The sequence below is a fragment of the Asterias amurensis genome, chromosome 1 (genome assembly GCF_032118995.1).
Source record: "Asterias amurensis chromosome 1, ASM3211899v1".
Classification (NCBI taxonomy): domain Eukaryota; kingdom Metazoa; phylum Echinodermata; class Asteroidea; order Forcipulatida; family Asteriidae; genus Asterias; species Asterias amurensis.
Genome location: NC_092648.1, coordinates 31,915,968 through 31,937,963, shown reverse-complemented (window position 1 = coordinate 31,937,963; position 21,996 = coordinate 31,915,968). Strand labels below are relative to the sequence as shown.

Here is a 21,996-nt window from a genome sequence, read left to right as displayed (position 1 = left end):
TGGTTAGTCCGACTCTTTCCTCTGTAAAAAAAAATAATAAACCCCCAAATAAAATGAAAAGCCCTCGTCCTCCTCTTTCTGAAGAAAAACCCCAGGATGATCAGCTATGGATTTCGTTACAAATTAATAAGCAAACCAGAGGAATGATGCTGAAATGAATGTTCAAGCATGGAGGTACCTCCATGGTTCAGGCAAGGCAATACATGCCTAAAGCATGCAAAGCATACATCCTGGTACAAGGTTGACAACATCACACGTTAAACCATTAACTTGTGTAAATTAAATTGTAAAAGGTTGCCGTGAGTTACTTAATAAACATGTTCTACACCCCCCAAAAAACTGTTAACATGTAGATCCCTGAGAACTCTGACTCTATCTTCTTCCTAAAACAAGTCAGAATATACGATGGACCTTCAGATTTTTTTTTTTCAAAAAAATGTACAGAATGGTCAGCCAACTTTTTTTCAATCAGTTTTTTTTAATGGAAATTTCAGGGTGATTGATTATTTGTTTATTTGGTTGAAAGTTGAAACAACAATTGAATAAACTCAACTTTTTTCAGTATGAGCATGCATTGGGTAAGGGCCTAGTAAATTTAGTTTGCTGTAACAACATGTATCCACTGTGCTAGGTAGAGTTTGTTCTTAGACTACTGTCTCTCTTAATTCTACTGGCACGAAGTAGATTTATCAGATGTTTGGGAGACATCTCGGTCCTGAAAAGAATTGTCCTGCTTTTGAACTACTCCCTGGGCGGTAGGTATAGAGAACTGGCTGCGATGACCACTTACGCTTATAGGATCATTTATTGCACTACCGCAGACTCAGTTCTTGAATTGGTCTCAACGTTTAACTAGCTTTCTCTAGTCATTGTCAGGAGACTAGTATCAGGTACTTACAACACAAATTGCTAATGTGAAGAATACACAGGTTGTTTACCATTTATTGTGTCCATGTACAAGATTTTATGTGTATGGTCCAGAATACTGGTACAATCAAAATCTAGTACAAGCAGAAGTTTGTGGAAAAAAACGCAATAAATATTATTCATTCTGGACAAAGCCGGCTGGAAGATTTCATCAAATAGTCCATTATCAAAAGACTAGTTTGGCTCCCCCCCCCCTATCCTACGGCACCGCTGTATTGTTCCTCACTAACCATTTTAACATGGTTGAGGGATCACAGACCAATGATGCAGCATTGAGATGGGGAAAGTACCATCCTTTCCCTCTTGTTTGCATTCAATGATTGTTGTTCATCACTGCTCTATTCAGCACTATGGAAACCAAAGCTCCTGTCTAAATAAATCCTTCTGGGGGAGCATGTGGTTTACAGAACCATAGCTCACAAACAATTATCTTCAAAGTTCAGAGTTCTCCCTTGACAGTGGTCTGTCTGCTTGCCAAAATGCCAATTAAAACTCCTGGGGACCACTAAAAAATTCCCCAAATTAGTGGTCTGGTAGTTCAGTGTTGAAAAGCTTTCCTACTGGTGAAAAAGCTGGTGGACATGAAAAATGACATGCTAAACCCTGATGTTGCAAGTGTGTCCTTGTAAGCATGGTCTTTCCTCCTTGGTTCATAGACAGTCCGAGTAAAATTGACCGGTGTTGCGGTTTCAACTTTCCGCCGAGTTCAGTTTTCCGAATGACCAAATACAGTAACATTACGTCATGCGACGCCTGTGCACAGCAAGCGAAAGTAGTCAATTGTTAGTGCCGTACTGAGTCCCTGAAAACTGAACATGGCGGAAGACTGAAACCGCCGCACCGTTGAAAAATGTTGTTTATAAAATACATCTATGGGGCTCTTAGGCGACAGATTTGGCAAACCATTTTCAAATAAAAAAATTACCAATTTGTAATCCTTGATAAAAAGTCTATAATTTTGTTATTATAATTTTGTTGCCTTTCGCGGGTAAATTTTGTCTTTCTTTTTGAAAAGTCTCCTTGGTGTTTTGCCCAGAATTTCGGAAGGCAGATAGAAATCAAACAGGAATCAGCTGAGGAAGTGCAACAAAACAAAGCTGAAAATGTGTTATCTTTCTATTACAAACACATTTTCCAGTTGAGAAAAATCACTTTGATAGTATCACAATTATTCTTTTTTAGCTGAGCATTTAGCTGAGCAAACTGATGTTGTATACTCGATAATTTTGCAAGCAAAAAAGGGAAGGTACACGTTTGGGAATTGTCAAAGACCAGTCTTCTCACTTGGTGTATCACATCATAAGCATAAAATAACAAGCCTGTGAAAAATTTGGGCTCAATCGGTCATCAAAGTTGTGAGAAAATGATAAAAGAAAAAACACCCTTGTTGGACGAATTTGTGTGCTTTCAGTAGGAATAAAAGACTTCTGGCTAAAAGTCTTTTATTATTTTAGTGAGAAATTACCTCTTTCTCTAAAACTACGTTACTTCAGAAGGAGTTGTTTCCCACAATGTTTTATACTATCAACAGCTCTCCAATGCTCGTTACCAAGTCAGTTTTTAAGTTAATATTTGTTTTAAGTAACTACCAATTGTGTACCTTCCCTTTAAAGGAACACGTTGCCTTGGATCGGACGAGTTGGTCTATAAGAAGCGTTAGTAACCCTTGTTTATAAAATGCATATGGTTGGAACGATGTTTTTAAAGTAGAATACAATGGTCCACACAAGGTTGCCTCGAAATTGCGCGGTTTTCCTTTTACTGTGTGAACTAACACGGTCGGCCATTTATGAGAGTCAAAAATTATGGCAGACCGTGTTAGTCGACAAGGTAAAAGGAAAACCGTGCAATTTCGAGGCATGTTTGTGTGGATCATTGTATTCTACTTTAAACAACATCTGTCTACCCATATGTATTTTATAAAAAATTGTTACAAATGCTTTTCAAAGACCAACTCGACCCATCCAAGGCAACGTGTTCCTTTAAGTATGCCTGCCTATATATTCAAATCGTGATTAGAATGTTCACAAATCTATACTTTCTCGTCCATTCTCCTTAACAGATTTTTAAACAATACATTTATTTTATTCTGACAATGTCACTTTTAGAAATATATTTCAGATCGTGTACGCACAAAAATCGTTTACAAATGTAAACAAAATAAGATACTGGCCACGGTTTACAATGTGTAAAAAATGACAAAATGAAAGGAAACCTCAACGAATGAGATGTCATAGGTGTACGTTTCTTTGCGTCATCAGAAGTTGTCTGGACACCAGTCTCCATTATACTCGAAACACACCATGTACACAACCTAACCACAGTATAATTCCAAAAGTGCAATTTTTAAGTGATAGGGTAACTGGATTACCTTAGAACAGGGTCATGTACAGCCTGTCCATGGGGGACTGTATCAATATTTGATCAGGATGGATCCCAAGTGTTGCTGGGACAAGCACAAACATATTTCCCATTGCAATGCAGGCATTGGGGTTTACTGCTATTGAATTATACTAGATCCTAGGATGCCCTCTCGCTGTTGTTCAAACACGTCAAATAGTTGGAATTTGATATTCATGATCAGAGCCAACTCTATAAATAATTACATAGCCCAGAATCAGAAAGGAACAGACCCAACGCATGCCTATCAAAAATGCTCAAATCTTATAGAACTTTCAAGTTTCACTGTTGTTGTTTTTTGTGTTTTTGTGTTGGGGGGGGGAGGGAGGGGGGATATTAAGTACACTACACAGTTTTGAAGGGAGGGGCACATTTTTGGCAATTTATCTAAAAATTAATGACCACTAAAAAAAACTGGTAAACAGCACTGCAGGGCTATTCACAATGCATAACATTTTGAGAAACAATTCATCTGAATGATATGTTATTTTAGAGAAGGATTCAAAAACATTTTAATCTGAGAAACACTTCTAAAGTAATAGGTTTCATACATGTACTTCAAAACGTAGTTATAGGCCTACCTTGCAGGAAAAAATACTGAGTGCTTTGATGTCAATCAGGTGTGATCAAGCGTTAAGATAATTAAGAACCCAGTACTATAATTTTGTTAATGCCACCACTTCGTAAAGATTGGAGGAGAAACTACATTAGTTTCTGAAATTTGTCTTATTAAAGGCACTGAACAGGTTTGGATATTGTAAAATACCAGTCTTCACACTTGGTGTATCCCAGACTAAGCATAAAATAACAAGCCTGTGAAAATTTGAGCATAATTGGTCATCGAAGTTGCGAGAAAATTATTAAGGCAAAAACACCCTTGTTGGACGCATTTGTGTGCTTTCAGATAGGAATAAAAGACTTCTGGCTAGAAGTCTTTGATTAGTGAGAAATTACCTCTTTCGCAAAATCTATGCTACCTCAGAGGGAGCCGTTTCTCACAATGTTTTATACTATTAACAGCTCTCCAATGCTCGTAACCAAGTCAGTTTTTAAGTTAATATTTGTTATGAGTATTTACCAAACGTGTACCTTCCCTGTAAGAGTAGCAATACAAAATAGATATAATATAGGGTTTATATAAATCACTATAAACAGCAATTTACATATTCAAGGCAGCAAACAAAATATAAGGAAACAAACTAACAAAGGTAACTACACAAACAAACAAACAATCAGCTGAAAAGCGGCCAGCCTAAAATAAGTCCACAACTTTCGATCATTGAGACTCCAACTCCCAAGTCTTGGGTCAAAGTCATAAATAATGAGCCCTAGTTGAATTAGTCATGGTCCCATAAAAGACCCCCAAAAGAATTATTTATTACACAGTACTTCCCCCTGGTGAATACTAGTTGCAGTTATATCAGGAAAAAATACAACCCCGATGCAAATTTAACATCTATTATAACATTTCTATTGAAACTTTTTTTTATTAATGGAAAACTACTAGCACTGGGGCTGCACCACTTCATACCGTGGATCACTTGGTTTAATTGGAGGTCGGCGGGTATTATGAGTAAATGTTTCTGAAGAAGCTTTTCAAAACATATTTTGACAATTTACGAATGCCTTGGCAAAACAGTTTTTAAAGACATTGGACACTGGTAATTGTAAAAGACCAGTCTTCTCACTTGCTGTATATCAACATGCATAAAATAACAAACCTGTGAAAGTTTGAGCTCAATCGGTCGTCGAAGTTGCGAGATAATATGAAAAAAAAAACCACCCTTGTCACACTGAGTTGTGTGCGATCAGATGCTTGATTTCGAGACCTCAAATTCTAAACGTGAGGTCTCGAAATCAAATTGGTGGAAAATTACTTCTTTCTCAAAAACTATGCACTTCAGAGGGATGTTTCTCATAATGTTTTATACTATCAACCTCTCCCCATTACTCGTTACCAAGTAAGGTTTTATGCTTTAGAATAATTATTTTGAGTAATTACCAATAGTGTCCACTGCCTTTAAAGATCTGTCTGGTAACCGTAATAAAGCACAATGTAAACTGAATTGGTATATTTTATTTAATTTTGGGTTGAACACAATCTGAGAGTGAGATTTTAGTTTTTGACCTGCTGATTAATATGCCAGAGCTCTACTGAGCTCTAATGTATCTAGAACACAATACTTTCTACGTTTTTTTCTGTCAGTATTTTCTGACTGTGCCGACCAATTAGGCCCAAATCTACAAAGTGATGAAACTGGCCTTCAACAATTAGGCGTATAAATGGCCAATAAAACAGAATTGTTTCTCTTCTGAGGCCTGGAGAATGAGTTAATTTAATCATAAATTAATTAATTGTAAAGTCTCAATTAAAATTGTTTTGATTAGCTCATTGTTAACAAAATTGTTATTTCCACTGCAAAATAATTAGCTAAACAAAATTATTGACTCAGTAATGATGCAGGGTTCTGCCCAGGATTTCTTTAGTAGCGGAAAACGTTTTCCCCTAGATCATAAAAATAGACTCAATCCAAAGAAGTACCGGTACTCAGAATTATGGCTTTGGTCTTTTGGATACCATTTTTTTTACTGGTTAACATTAAATTAACAAATTTGTTGAAAACCTTTTAAAAAAAGAAATTTTAAGTTTATTTTATAAATTTGTAAAATGTTTAGTGGTCGGAAATAGAGAAAATTCTGCCCTGGCAGAATGTTGGTGTTTGGAAAGTCCTGAGTGCTGGTTGAGTTTTCCTGCACCAACCACTGTGGGCAGAACCCTGCTAAAGCCTATTTAAGGCACCTAAAAAGCTTTTAAAAAGTAAAAAGGAATTTAGCAACACAAAATCTCATGCTGGTCCAGTGATCATAAGAACACTTTTCATTTTAATTGGCCATGTCACTTGTTTTCCCTTTAAGGCCGGTTTATAGTTGCTCGCGCGATGGTCGGGCGTCGGAAACCTTGACGCGCGATCATAAAAAGACACGGTTTTTAGGCCGCAGTCTTAGGATTGCGCGCAAGATTTCCGTCGCGCGACCATCGCGCGACCGACTATAAACCGGCCTTTACACTTACAGTAAAATGAGAATTTGTATTTATAATCCAAACAGAAGTACTTGTAAGTTTAATATTTGGAGATGTTGACCAAAACATAAATTGTCAATGATTTGTGGTACCAGAGTACACCCAGTAACTGGGGCGCTGTACTCCTTTTTTCGGACTACCGATAATGTCAAAATTTCGAAAAAAGGAGTACAGTGCCCCATTTACTGGGTCTAGTACCAGAGAGACATTTTTGTTTGCAATTCTGTTGAATACTTAGTTTTACCTGATTTGGGGTTCAGTCTTGTTCAACTTTTCATAAGATTTTATTTGTGAACAAAACTTGTTTATTTCTTTGTATTCTTATATGTTGTTAGAATATTTGAATTTTGTTTATGTTCCCCTATAACCAAAAAACTGTGGTATTGTTTTATAATAGTTTTGTTTTCAAACGAAGTAACAAAATAAAAAAAATGTTTTGAGAAGGAAACAATTCCTATTTTAACTGTGTTTCTATTTTTTACACCCAGTAGGCACTAGTAGCATAGTACTAGGTTACAATGTAATACAGGTTGACACTTTTGAGGTTGGTTCCGCCTACTCCTAGAACTATTTCGGTTTCGTCCGGCTATCGGACGTTTCGTAGACGATAGCCGGACGAAACCGAAGTAGTTCTAGGAGTAGGCTCCGCCATCATCTCCTTGAACAATTAGTTCCAAGTATTATACATGGGATAGCTCCCCTGCCCCTACTCCTCACTCCTAGAACTATGGGGTTCATTCCGCTATAATCTCCAAGATGATAGCGGAACGAACCTCATTATAGTTCTAGGAGTAGGCCCTGCTTCTAGACTTTTTAAAGGAACACGTTGCCTTGGATCGGACGAGTTGGTCAAAACAAAAGCGTTTGTAACCGTTTTTTATAAAATGCATATGGTTGGAAAGATGTTTTAAAAGTAGTATACAATGATCCACACAAGTTTGCCTCGAAATTGTGTGGTTTTCCTTCTACTGTGCGAACTAACATGGTCGGCCATTTATGGGAGTCAAAATTTTGACCCCCATAAATGGCCGACGTGTTAGTCGACAAGGTTAAAGGAAAACCACGCAATTTCGAGGCATGTTTGTGTGGATCATTGTATTCTACTTTTACAACATCTTTCTACCCATATGCATTTTATAAAAAAACGGTTACAAACGCTTTTCAAAGACCAACTCGACCGATCCAAGGCAATGTGTTCCTTTAATAAAAAGGGGCGTACTAGGGTTGGACTCCCCAGAAGCAGAGTCACCCGTCCAGATTGTCATGTTGGGGCTACCTACTCCTAAAACTATAAGTTGACTGAGGTTCATTCGGCTATCGTCTGACTACTTCTAGAAACTACAGGGGAGCCTTTTAGTTTTCTAGAAGTATCGTCTGACGATAGCCAAACAAACCTCATAGTTCTAGGACCTTGCTCCATTGTCACTAGTCACCACCATTCATAGACCATTGAGCAAGGGTCACACCGCCTCCATTAAAAAAATTATCAAAGTAAAAAGGTACACTTTGGATTTTACATCTTTACAAACTCAACTAACTACAAGAGCTTGTAAGTTGTAGGCCTAATAAGTTGCTGACAGTGGATTAAATTATAACTTTGGTAGAATTTCGACGGTATCATTTATCATGCCCAATGGTTTATACTATAAACCATTGGGCATGATCCGCTTGAACAAAAAGGATGGACATGACAACTTCACTGCGGATTATTAAACTGCAGTGCTAGTGTAAACAAGTGGGGGTCCCGTTACATAAATACCGGCCTATCTATGGCTTTTTTTATGAGAGCCGAAAGAAAAGTTCAAGAGTTGAGCACTGACTAAGTTACAAGTTTTAGCTCCATGGTTAGTCATATTATTATTTAACAGCACATACTTACCATGCAAACTTTCCCTCACTCATTAACTTTTCCAAAACACACACCAGTTAAGGCACAATTTGTTACTCCATTAGGCTTTGTGTTCCGGTCCGTCGCCAAAATAGAGAGCAGACATTAATCCACACAGGCTAGATATTGATCAACTCGTCGTTTGTGTGAAATGCGTGCATCGCATGCTGCGTTTACTTCAAAGTAACTTTTTGTGCATGATGAATGCAAAAAACACGATCGGTATGCAACCACCACACAAAACACCGAACAACAAAACGTAAATGTCGCCCTCTAGCGTTCATCTATTTTCATCAAAATTGAAAGCGGATGATTTGTGTGCGGCTGTCATCGTTTCTGACCTCGAGTTTGGGGTGAGTTTTACACATTTCTTCAAACTCTTTTTAACCCTAGTGTGCTGTAGCTATAGTTGTAAATTTAAGGCTTGTATGTAATTGGTATAAAGTGTGGTGTGGAGAAATATTTCGACAATTTATTTAACTTTTTAAATCGTCGGGAAAAAACAACTAACAAACAATCCCGATGCCGATGTACTGTACATACATTTTAAAGGGTTGATTCGCCCCAGAATGCAAACATTTTATAATGCTCAAACCAATCCGCCCCAATATTGCTTTGGTGAAGTTGAACTTTTATTTCAAAAGACTTGGCTTGTTCATTATTCATTTATGATTGGGACTACTATGGGACTGCAAAAGAAAACAATAGTTTTAAATTGTGCTAGAAATGAAAAACTGGATAAGAAGAATGCAAGTTTTACATCAGAATCAGACTCGGACCAGAGTGCTTTTGCCAGTGTAATTTTGTTCATCCCACTCCCATTTTATTTTGATGAAATACAATTATGTCCTGCCAAGCAAGATTCTCATTGATTATTTAATCAAATTAACATCATGTAAAAGTGGATGTAGGTCTAAGGCCCAGTTGGATTTGACATTTTTTTCTGAATGCAAATTCCAGTTGTTTCAATTGAAATTGTGGTTGTGGAGATCAACAATGCAAAGTAAAGTAGTTTTCTTCTATTCTTGGAAAATGCAAATCTTATCATTTTATCAATCATCCACTAAAAAGAAATTCCTTTTTTGTCTCCTCTTTTGTCACTACAGGCAAAACCATACATACTGATGCAACATGACTATTGAATTGTGTGTGTAGTTCATACTCCATCAATTTTGGGTGGTTGACATTTACAAAAAGGCAGTTTTTTTTGCGTGTCGAAAATGTCACTTTCGTTAAAAATCTGAGAAATAGCCGTGTACTACCCTTAAATGGCTGGTAAACTTAATGGGCCACCGAGTGGTCCTCCCAGAGTCCCAACAGAGGAGGAGCTGAGTCGATTATCTCGAGACGAGCTGATTCGTCGATTGCGATGGACTGACGGGGACCGGTTGCGCCGAATAGCAGAACACAGCAACATTATGAAGGACGTCAACCGTCGCATGCAGGCCCTGAAGAATGAACCTCGTGGTGGGTCAGGAGATAACAACAATCCAAAACTTCAGAGCGACAACCAGGAACTGCGCGATCTTTGCTGCTTTCTGGATGATGACCGACAGAAGGGGCGTAACCTCGCCCAGGAGTGGCAGCGATTTGGCCGCTACTCAGCCAGTGTGATGCAAACCGAAGTGAGTGGATACCAGGAAAAACTTAAAGAGCTTGAGGCACGGCAACAGCATTTAATGAGGGAGAATCTGGAGTTGAAAGAGCTGTGTTATCTTTTGGATCAGGAACGAGGAGCGGAAAAGAGGAACTCTTTGTGTAGCCAATGCAACACATCCATGAATTTAGCTCCGAGGGCCCAGGGGGATGGAAGCTACGATAACGGTCCGTCAAGTCCTCATGAAATGAAACCAGAGATACCTTACTCCTCCTCAGGAAATCAAGGTAGGCGAAACACCTTACATTATTGCCATATTTATAGAATTATTAGTACTTTTTTTAAAGTACTTTGAAGCACGACATTGGTAACTTTGAAAGACCACTACCTGCACTTTGTGTTAACAATACTGACATAAAAAATAAACAACCCATGAAAAATATAAGTTCAAATAGTCATTTGAGTAGGTAGACAAAAGTGGGAGAAAAAGGGACTGTTAAAGAGCACAGAGTTTTGGTCTCGTAAAATCAAACCTAATTGTTTTACTGATTTCTCAAAAACTAGAGCATTTCTGGCAAAAATATTACAATATTTCACATAAATCATCTCTTATTATAAAAGATAGCATTAGTAAAGTTATTTGCAAATATTATTATTCCACATTTATTGTTTCAATCTGGCTAATTATGTTATGCTCAAACTTTAAAATGTAGATCTTTGTTTTTACAACAATGCTGACTTACATGTATGGAATATATTCCAAAATACCTCTCCTAGATTTGCCAGATTTTGATTGACTTGCACATCAAAACCAACAAAGAATAGCTTGCCTATTGGCCATGCATTGTTGGAGTTCAGAGTGACATCAGAATGTTTATGACTATGGTGGGATTATTCTATGAACATTATATTATAGCTAGTGGGATAAATAGACCCCCTTGCATGTGACGTCAAATGCTAAAAAAAGGGCCCTCACTGGGGTCAAAAAGCGCCCTTACTGGGGTCAAGGAGGCAAATGATTGGACGATAGCTTTTCTACGTGCGCGTCAGTGTAGCGTTTTGCGTTAAATGCAAGGTGTCTATTGGTGGACCCAAACATCTGGTGTTGAGTTAAGTTCATTAAAACTGTGTATCGTTTGTGAATTCAGCTTGAATGGAGTCCACAACAGGCCTATAATTTCACCATTGAGAGAGCAAGATCAGTTTTATTTGTAAAGGGCAATTTCATTGAAAATTCTTAACGTTTTGGGGTAAGTTTTGAAGGGCACCAAGGCCAAGACCAGGGCAATATGCCTTTATGACCAACATGTAATATTCTAGGCCTGCCCCCACCATGGAGTTGTGTGGCTAAACTCTATAATAATTTTACACATTGTAGGCTAATTTTACACCAACATTAATTTCATTTTTTGAACCTTTTCCTTATTTTTGATACAGAGGAGTTACTTGCGTATGTACGACAGCTTGAAGACAGGTTACACACTCTGGATTCAGACAAGAGGAAAGGGCCACAGGTAAAATCACTGAAAATGCAGCATCCCTGTCATTCCCCCCCCCCCCCCCCCCACAGATAGCTAGAAATGTTATCACAAACACGCTTGTACCGTCAGGGCCAAATTTCTTATTTAGCTGTTTAACAGTAAATGCTGCTTAGCAAACTTCAAACTGAGATGGCACAAGTTTTAACAATGTAAACTTATGAAATTTTGGCTGGTAATCAGTTTCTATTAAGCAATTTCTGTGCTTAGCAAAGTTATATGCTTACAGGCTTTTGAATGTTACAAAGGTGTGTGCAGTTTGGGAGCACAAAAAAAAAAAAAAAATGTTAAATGTTAAATTTGCATCAGTGATAAAGAGTTTATCATTTTTGTGTTTTACCTTATTTGATGTGTGTTGAGCACTGCACACACAATATTGTGTTAGTCCTGTGAAAACATTACACAGGCATAGATGGGATTCCAACTCACAACAGTTAATAATAATGATAATAATAAGAATAATAATAATAATAATAAGACTTGTAATTCGCAGATGTCATACCACTTGACCATGGTAGAGGCAAGTCAAAGTATCAGCCCTGCACTAACATGGTTTGCCTATAATTTGATTTCAGTGACTAGCCAGCAGGACCAGTTAGCTTGTCATTTGACTAGTCGACCAGCTTTTTCACCTGTCCATACTTGTTTTATATGAACTAGCCAGCCGGACTACTTGGAGTGGTTTTGTGGGGCAGTGTTTGAACTGGCATTTCACTAGCAAACCACTGTTAAGGAAGAAGGCTGATTAAGGTTGACCATCATATTTTGTTTTCTGTTTATTCTAAAGGCCCCCCATGGATCTAGACAGTTCCAACCAGGACTGGAAAATGGCGAGCCACACCTCGGAAAGCCAAAAGTACCTCAGAAGCCAGACTCAATGGTCCATGCGTTAAAGGTAAAGTGTTGTGTGTGGAAACACATTTGGCTTGGAAAATCTAGGTGTTTTTTTTTTGGCAATGTGGGCTGTGTAACATGATCCCTGAAGTTAGTAATACAATATTTTTATAGAGGATATTCAATAGTTCAGGTCTTCCTTTGTGTGTTTTGTCAACATTTATAATGCAATCACCTCATTAATTATGTGATTGTGTCAGGCTTTATTTGTGAACTAACTTTAATTTGCAAATGTGCAGGTACCAGCAAGCAGTTTTGTGAATTGTTCAGTTTGCTTTGAAAGTTTTAATTTCAACAGTTTAATGTTTTGTGTTGTGTCAGGCCTTTGGCTTAAGAGTAAGGGTTGTGAGGTTTTCCAGGTTTCAAATTTGTTCTTTTGGTTTGCTTTTGACAAAGGGCTTTGTATTCCTTATCCTTGGCAAGGGGTGCTCTTAAAAGTAAATTTATGTTTGAAATATCTTCAAGCTCTATTTTAAAGACAGGGTCAATGTTTTGTTTTTGTCAGTTATGCTGGTTTATATAAGACAATATACAAGCTACAATTATGAAGAAAGATACAAGCTGAATACACCCATGTCCAGAGGTATCACGGATCTGTGTGTATATTCAAGCCTAGGAATAACCCACAGCAATTGCCGCAGTGCCCTTCGTTGTCCTTTGCATAGTTCAAATACAAAGTAAAATGTTCTTCATAAAAGTGCCCCTTAAACAAAAGGAAAAATTGCTGTGCCCCCTTCAAGAGCGAAGTTCAAGGTCTGTATATGACAATTGGTGCCTGTTTCCACCCAGGGGTAAATGGGTACCTGTGAGGGCAGAGATGGTTCTTGTTATTGATTTAGCTTAGTAGCGCATAATTGTTGCACAGGCTGTATACTCCCAAGGGAGCTGAGATGGTAAAAAAAAAGTATTAAATAAATGGCTCAGTGACCAGGAAGCGCTTTGATACGCCATTTGGGTGTATAAAGCGCTATATTGAAAGTGGTTATTATTAATACTAACTATGTGTTTGTTTTTATGATTGCAGGTTCTAGAGGTTCATGAGAAGTTGGACCATGGGACGCAGAGTGGAAGTGATACGGAGCACATGAATGATAACCATAAAGCTATCGTCAGAGAAATGTGTAATGTGAGTAATGCACAGTTTCCCCCCCCCCCCCACCACCGAAGTAGTGACTTGACAATAAGAAAATATCATACAGGATGGTTATAATGAGAAAATAGAATTAGCTGTTGCAAACTGCTTTACCAACCAAAAGAACCAGATGGTATAAATGCAATAAGACGTAAATTGCCTTTAGTTTCGACCCTTGCAGAGTGTTTCTAAAAGGCTACTTGACCCCCCCCCCCAAAAAAAAAAAAAAAAAAAAAGTTGTAAACATTTCTATTATACAAGACATGTAAGTAAACAGAATTTTCAATATTTAATGTTACATAAACCACGAGACAAATTCTGACTTTGTTGTATTAATTGTATATCAATCCTAGGTTGTTTGGCGTAAACTTGGTGATGATCCTCACAGGCCGGGGAATCAACCGCCTCCCAACAAATCGGCACCTCCAAGGTACCCAGGGTCTATGGGGCCACCTGGAACACCTCCAAGATACGCTGGCAGTACTAGCAGCCTCGAGAGAAAATGAATCTCGGATCAACTGTCTTGGATTGATTGTCAAGTCAGTAAGTTTTCAAAATCGATCATGGATCTTTTAGCTTGTTTCATACACAACCTGTTCACAATAGACCTTATAGACCTTTTCGCAAATACCGGGGTGCGCGCGTAAAGCTTGGAATTAGGTGCATTGTGGTCTTGCTGGTATCCAAACTTGATCCATATCTATCCCACAATGCACCTCATTCAGCAGTCTGCGCTAGCGCATTGGTATTTGCGATAAGGTCTATGCACATGATGTAATTTAAGTAGGGCGCCCTCTATTAGAGGTCAAAAGAAGGTCGTTCATTGGCCAATCCCGATCGCCCGTGTACACATCTGTGCGTAGCGATTGTTATGTCATCATTCTACCTCTAAGATGGTGGCTGTTGATGACGTCAATGCATAAGGTCTAGGGGGTTTCTGCAGTCATTTTGAAGTGTATGGTTTTGACTAATGTCAGATTTTCTTTACAAAGAAACTTTTTTCCAAGACATCGTGGAATCAGATTACCAGGAAAAGCAAAAACTTATTCCAATTTGTATTAATATTTTACTGGTTCCAACGAACGTATTGCTTAGCATATTAATTTATGTGAAGAAGACCTGCCTGATGTATGTATTCAGCAACTAAATGATCAGTCTTCTTTTCTTGATCGTTGTATATTTTCTCTGTAACATCATTGTCATCCATGCCAAATAAAATAGACTTTCTTATTTTCTTCTTGAGGTAGCGACAATTAAACAGTCCTTGGTAAGATATTTTAGAAATGATGTTTATTTTTGTGTAAGGAGAGACTTGTACAGCAGGTAGGGAATTCTCCCATTATATTATGGTTACATCATGGAGGTAGAAATACATCTAAAGTATTCCACGAAGCATTACTATAAGTTATCACACAAGCCTGAGTGGAATACAGACAAATATAGCGCTTCTGCGTCCCATATCCAACGAGGCGGAAGGCCGAGTTGGATATGGGACGCAGATGCGCTATATTAATCTGTATTCCATGAGTGCAAGTTTGAGTATGAATCTGTCTTTCAGCCTAATTAAGTCAATGGGGTTAGGTTATGTTCTTGGTTTTGCTTGCGCAGAAATAGAATTTTATTTTTGCACTGGCCGTTTGCAGAGCATGACGCTTTGACACTCACAATACGCAGAATGCAGTATAAAAACTGGGAGTAGGTTATAGCTTTTTATATCACACTCCGGTCCGAGCATCTGATTAGAGGATTAGCGCGTACTGGAGATAATATAAGTTATCACACAAGCGCGAGTGGAATACGGAAAAATATAGCGCTTCTGCGTCCCATATACATTCTGCAAATCTGATTGGAGGATTTGCGCGTACTTGAAGATAAAGCTTTTTATCAGGGCCCTAGTTTATAGAGCTGCTTATCAAAATAATTTTACCAGCCAAACTATCATATAACTTGTGCCATATTCGACTGTTTTCCTGCTACTCTTTGCTAAGCAGTAATTTTTTAAGCAGAACTGTTTGGTTAAGCAGCTTTATGAAATTGCGTCCAGGTTTTTGCTGATTATTTCTTATTACATATCATCCCCCCATCTAACCACAGTTACAATTTTTAAATTGCCAGTACTATAATTTGCAGCGGCATGGGACTTGAAACCTTTGTTCAACCACTTGTTTGGTCTTCTTCTTTTTCTACCTCCATGCTAACATGTACATATTTATTTCTGGCCAAACTTTTTTAACTTTTCGGTTAACCAACCACAGTGTTGCCTTACAATATAAAGCAGCTTGTATAGTAGTTCATAAATGTATTAATAGTTTATCTTTAAAGACTTTACTTAACAAAAGATGCTAGGTCCCATTTTGGGGTTATATGGCCAAGAATTGGATTTATAATTCAAACAGCTAACTTTTATTGTTACAGATTTAAGGCAGTTTCTACATATCAAAATTCGTTCAAAAGAAAAAAATCTCTTTTGAAATGTCTGTGGGAAAAAAATCAGCCTTGCAACGTCAACAAAGGAGAATTTAAGAGTAACTATAAATATAAATATATTTATAAATATAAATAGTAAACTTGCTGGTACAACCATGGGTACACTCTCTTTTGAAGGAGTGGTGGCTCTGAAAAGAGCCGGTTTGGTCTTGACGTTTCGAACAGTATACTCTGCTCGTCTTCAGGAGAAACGAGCAGAGTATACTGTTTGAACCGTCGAGACCAAACCGGCTCTTTTCAGAGCCACCACTCCTTCAAAAGAGATTTTAGCCATGGTTGTACCCGCAAGTTTACTATTCATATTTATATTTATAGTTACTCTTACTCTCCACACCATGCAAACCTTCAAACACCATTTAAAGGGTCTATGTAACTTTTGTAGGACAAAATACACAATGTCCACAGATTTACACTAAACTTACACAGTTTGAAGATAATGATAGTAGAAAGCTTCCCTGAAAATACAACGTGCTGAGGTGCTGTAGTTTTTGGGAAATGAGTAAAACAATGTCATGAAAATAATTTTCGTCTCATGAGACGAAAATTATTTTAATCATTTACAAACGGATTTTCATGACATTGTTTACTCATTTCTCAAAAACTACAGCACCTCAGTAAGTAAGATTTGAAGGGAAGCTTTCCACTATCATTATCTTCAAACCCTGTAAGTTTAATGTAAATCTATGGACATTTTGAAAAAGTACCCAAATCCTTTAAAGAAGAATTTACTTGCATTGATATAAAACAACCACTACTTTGTGTACAGGTTGTTTTGTTAGTCATGAAACCAAATTTTCAAAAAATCCTCCGACATTCCTAATCAGGAAGTTGTCTAACTCTGTCATGCAGAGTCAAATAACAAATTCTTAACACTGAGATCAGGCATACCAATCTTATCCAAGTCCAAACAGTTGTGTGTTGAGTTACCAGGGAGTGGATCGGTTTGCAGGATTCACGAGGTTGTTTGGCCGAAGATAATCTTGGTATGCCTTCAGACATTATGAAATTGGGCATTGAATTAAGATTATGATGAGCACAGGTGAAATGTTGTCATCTGTGTAAAGTTTTGTGTCTAGTTTCAATAAAAATGTACGCTTAAATTTAACAAAGGGATGTGATTGTGTAAATCCAAACCTTTTATCACCAAACCATGTTTTCTTTTAGAAAGCTCACTTTTATAGGAATAGTAGTGACACTATTTATATTATTGGGAGACCACCAACATAGGGCTAGATAGCTCAGTTGGTAGAGTGCCAGCATGGTAAACCGGAGGTCGTTGGTTCAAATCCCGCTCTAGTCAATTTTTCTTTGTTCAATCCAAAATCAATTAAAAATGTACCCAGTCAGTTTCCCTTGTGGTTTATTGTTTGATACTATTTATATTAATAACAATAACATTATAGGATTCATAAAGTATCCCCAAAAAATAAACAAGCATTTACAATCACGTCTATTAAAATGGACTCACAACTGAGTGGGGTGGAGGATTTAAGTCATGCAGCGTTCACTGGGTTTACTTTTATGGTAAAGTCGGATTTGAAACCAAAGATGGTTCTACAGAACAAACAGTACTGAGATATTTCCATTGTGTAGCATGTATTATAAACAAATATTATGTGGAATCAAATGCGTACAAATTTTGCTGTTATGCTATCCATATTAAAGGCAGTGGACACTATTGGTATTTAGTCAAAATAATTATTAGCATAAAACCTTTTTTGGTGATGATTAATGTGGAGAGGTTGATGGTATAAAACATTGCGAGAAACGGCTCCCTCTGAAGTGCCATAGTTTTCGGGAAAGAAGTAATTTTCCACGAATTTGATTTCGAGACCACAGATTTAGAACTTGATGTCTCGAAATCAACCATCTTAACGCACACAACTTTGTGTGACAAGCGTGTTTTGTTCTTTCATTATTATCTCGCAACTTTGATGACCAATTGAGCTCAAATTTTCACAGGTTAGTTATTTTATGCATATGTTGACATACACCAATTGTGAAGGCTAGTCTTTGACAATTACCAATAATGTCCACTGCCTTTAACCAGTCAATATCAATTGTCAGCTTGTGTAGATGTTTGTCGGGTCGATAGCACAATGGCTCCTGTGCGACTACACTCTTACAAGACTGCTGTTCACGGGATGCTGCTGCTCCTATAATACTTCCATTTGCATGACTATGGCCACATTTAACTGAAGAAGATGCGGTATTAACTGTTGACGTTGAGCTACAATCATCATAGACTTGATGACAAGTAGTTAGGCGCTGCCTATTTGTTACAAACACACACTCTGCCCTTCATGCAACAGTCACAGTGCGATTCATTCATGCAACGGTCGTAGGTAGCCATGGCAACTGACTCACACACATACTGGGATCGAGGATGAGTGTACCGTCCCCGTAGCTACACCCCGCTTAACAGTTACCGACAATTACAAGGCTACAATCATCATGACAAACATTTAACAACTTGTGTACAAGTCTATACTAATAGCAATTTCCTCAAAGATGTATTGTATGTTTTTTAACTTTTCTAAAGTCCTATATAGGTGTGAATTATATCATTTTTTTTGACATGTACATATTATGGTAGGGAAGATTTCCATTCATTGAAAGGATCATGTTGCCTTGGATTGGACGACTTGGTCTATAAAAAGCGCTTGTAACCGCTTGTAAAATGTATATGGTTAGAAAGATGTTGTAAAAGTAGAATACAATGATCTACACAAATATGCCTTGAAACTGCATGTTTTTCCTTTTACCTCGTCGTCTACACGGTCGGCCACTAATGGGACCGTGTTAGGTCGCAAAGTAAAGGAAAACCATGCAATTTCGAGCGAATTGGTTTGGCTCATTATATTCTACTTATTAATTATCTATCTAGCAATATGCATTTCATAACAAACGGTTCCAAACTCTTTTCAACGACCAACTCGTACGTCCAAGGCAACGTGTTCCTTTAATTTGTTTGTTTTAATTAGCTTTTGTAAGTCGCCATATACATGTATTCAAATTGTGTGATTTTACTAGGATCATTCATTGTATTAATCACTGCTTATGTAAACACAGCCTATTATATTCAAGTAAGAAATCTTATATTAATTAAAACAAGGAAACATTATTTTTGTATATCACAGTTTTGGTGGGTTACAGTTTCGGCAATTTTGCTATTTGTTTTAATCGATAAAAATGGGAAACGGTACAAATACTCATATTGAATTTGTTTTGTATATAATGTCAACACCGAATTGACGTCATGCAATTTTGGTACAAGCATTTATCTATAAGATGTATTTGTAAATAATGTGTACATAGCTCAGTCTCATAACAAAATACGTTGTGATGGTTATCTTTGTGAAAGAGACTTCATTGGCAGAAAGGAATTTTAACCTAAAAGTAAAGTGCTTTTTTAACACCTTTTATAGGAAGGATACACACAAAAACACTTTTGGGAATAAATATATATTTAACTGGGGTAATTAATGAGAACTAAGCATTTTATCAAGTTTAGAGAATGTCTGTCTGAGATATTTATTAAAATAACAATAAAAAGGTACAATTTTAAATACTCAGTAATAAAGTGTAGTTGGTTACATGTTATCAGCTTTGTAAAGTTTTTAATAAAATGTTCCAAAATCTCTTCGAAGCATATTTGTTTAAGCAGTACATAAAACAGGGATGAGACATTACAGACTTTTAACTGGAATCAGACTTGCCCAGTGACAAATAAAACCACCTTAATTTTCTCTTAATGAAGATGAATTCAGGGGGCGAATTCACAAAGAGCTAAGATTTATCTTACTGCAAATCAACCTAAGTTGCTATGTAAAGTGTGATGCCACAATACAAATCACAATGTTGATACTGACAATTTGTCCTACAATGGATTTTATTTCCTTGTAAAATCGAGCCCTGCTCCTGAGGATACTGTTTCAAGAAGCTTCTTGAAATCATAACTCATGGGGTTATCATAAGTTGCCAATGTCATCATTCCAACATACCTTCTTAAGATCCGGGTTCAATTTTTGTGTGTGTGTTTTTTTTTTTCCCAATTTTTTTTTGCTCACCTCTTCGAAAAGTTGTTTGTTTAGAGCAACTGTTTTGAAATTCTAAACATCCAGTCTTCAGTTTAAAGGAACACGTTGCCTTGGATCGATCAAGTTGGTCTTTGAAAAGTGTTCATAACCGTTTGTTATAAAATGCATATGAATAGAAAGATATTTTTAAAGTAGAATATAATAATCCACACAAGTATCACTCAAAATTGCGTGGTTTTCCTTTTACCTCGTCGACAAACACGGTTGGCCATTTATGGGAGTTAAATTTTTGACTCCCATAAACTGCCGACCGTGTTAGTTTGCAAAGTAAAAGGAAAACCCTGCAATTTCGAGGCAAATTTGTGTGGATCATTGTATTTTACTCTTGAATCATCTTTCTAACCATATGCATTTTATAACAAACGGTTACAAACGCTTTTCAAAGACCAACTCGACTGATCCAAGGCAACGTGTTCCTTTAAGAAAGATGAGAGCTTTATTGGTGGAAACGATCTCTTGGGGTGAATTGCATTTTTTGTTGTTGTTCTGCATGTGCAAAAATGAATATACCATACTTTGAAATGTAATGTCATCAAAGGTTTGTTGATTTTGACAAAAACTGAACTTCAATGGTATCAAACACAGTGGCATTTTATGCATTAATGAGGTTAGAGACTTGAATTGTAAAAGTTTTAATCTATTGGAAATAAAGTGGATTACAAAACCCAGATGAGATTGGTTTGAAAGAGCTTTCTTCCCATTCTAAAAGTTGTTTTAAGTGAAAAATTAGACCAAATTGTGGGAATTTTATGGTCTGGAAGTCATTTTGGACATAAATATTTCCTTGAGTGATAGTAACTGTTATAAACATACCAATGAGTTTTCAGATTGAAGATTATACAGTTTGTTTGGAATATGACAAGTACGTTCTGTGACTTTTATGGGTGTGCACTATGTTTGTACAATTGACGGTAAAACAAAATCATAGATTTGCACATAACTTACATGGTATAAAGGTGTTCATAGTGGAAAACTTTTCTCCAAATATTTTTTTTCCTGAAATGCTGTAATTTTTGAGAAATGATTAAAACAATTATTAAGATCTGTGAATCTGAAATTCAAAACTTGATTTAGACAACAGAGTGATGGTGGTTTTGCCTCTATTTCTTGAACTTAAAGGAACACGTCGTCTTGGATCGGTCGAGTTGGTCTTTGGAAAGCGCTTGAAACCGTTTGTTACAAAATGCATATGGTTAGAAAGATAACCCAAAAGTAGAATAGAATGATCCACACAAACATGCCTCGGAATTTCACAGTTTTCCTTTTACGTCACGAAGAAACACAGTCGGCCATTCATGGGAGTCAACAATTTGACTCCCATAAATGGCCGACCGTGTTAGTCGACGAGGTAAAAGGAAAACCACGCAATTTCAAGGCATATTTGTGTAGATCATTGTATTCTACTTTTACAACATCTTTCTAACCATATGCGTTTTATAACAAACGGTTACAAACGCTTTTTATAGACCAACTCGTCCGATCCAAGGCAACGTGTTCCTTTCAACTTTCACAGTTGCGTATACAGTACTGGTAGTTGACAATAACCAAGTTAATTGTACGCATGCTTGAAATAAAAACTAAAGAGGTTTTTTTCTTTTTGAAGTTGTTTTAATAAAAGATCAATGCAGTTAGTGCCAGTTTCTGTATTCAATCATATCACAATAAATACTTGTTTATTTGTATTTAATAAAGCCAGCATAATGTCTTCTTATGAAATTCCAAAATATTTAGTTTTGCAGATCTGTCATATTTATTTATTCATATTCTGTTACCGGTTTAAAATTCGTTTTTTTTTAATGTAATTGGCCATTTTCTGACGGTAGTCTCACCTGTATTACTTCTCTTGGAATAAAAGTAAACAAATTAACAAAATGTGTCTCTCAAAGGTTTAATTTTTCAGTTGTCATCACTATTTGCATGGCTTTCGCCCAGAATTTCAAACCCAATGCAC

At 37.0% G+C, this 21,996-nt stretch overlaps 2 protein-coding genes across 3 annotated transcripts in view; one reads left to right on the top strand and one right to left on the bottom strand.

Annotated features, from left to right (window-relative positions):
• Positions 1 to 8,426, bottom strand: part of LOC139936970 (uncharacterized) — a 48,219-nt gene extending 39,793 nt beyond the window's left edge. For both annotated transcript variants that reach the window (XM_071931857.1, XM_071931866.1), the window contains exon 1: positions 8,289 to 8,426. The gene's annotated coding sequence lies outside the window, so the exon portion shown is untranslated. The remainder of the gene's footprint in view (positions 1 to 8,288) is intronic.
• Positions 8,427 to 8,592: 166 nt separating this feature from the next.
• Positions 8,593 to 20,170, top strand: LOC139936964 (coiled-coil domain-containing protein 85C-like). Its single transcript, XM_071931842.1, has 6 exons — positions 8,593 to 8,650; positions 9,404 to 10,181; positions 11,332 to 11,408; positions 12,220 to 12,327; positions 13,351 to 13,452; positions 13,812 to 20,170. Exons 2-6 carry the CDS (start codon positions 9,566 to 9,568, stop codon positions 13,962 to 13,964), a joined length of 1,056 nt encoding a protein of 351 aa, XP_071787943.1. The 5' UTR covers positions 8,593 to 8,650; positions 9,404 to 9,565; the 3' UTR covers positions 13,965 to 20,170.
• The last annotated feature ends 1,826 nt before the right edge of the window (positions 20,171 to 21,996 follow it).

Bases quoted from the DNA above. Each gene is read 5' to 3' on its own strand.
- LOC139936964 (XM_071931842.1), top strand. From the start codon at position 9,566: ATGGCTGGTAAACTTAATGGGCCACCGAGTGGTCCTCCCAGAGTCCCA. The intron at 10,182-11,331 runs GTAGGCGAAACA...TTTTTGATACAG, and splicing joins CTCCTCCTCAGGAAATCAAG to AGGAGTTACTTGCGTATGTA. The intron at 13,453-13,811 runs GTGAGTAATGCA...TATCAATCCTAG, and splicing joins TCGTCAGAGAAATGTGTAAT to GTTGTTTGGCGTAAACTTGG.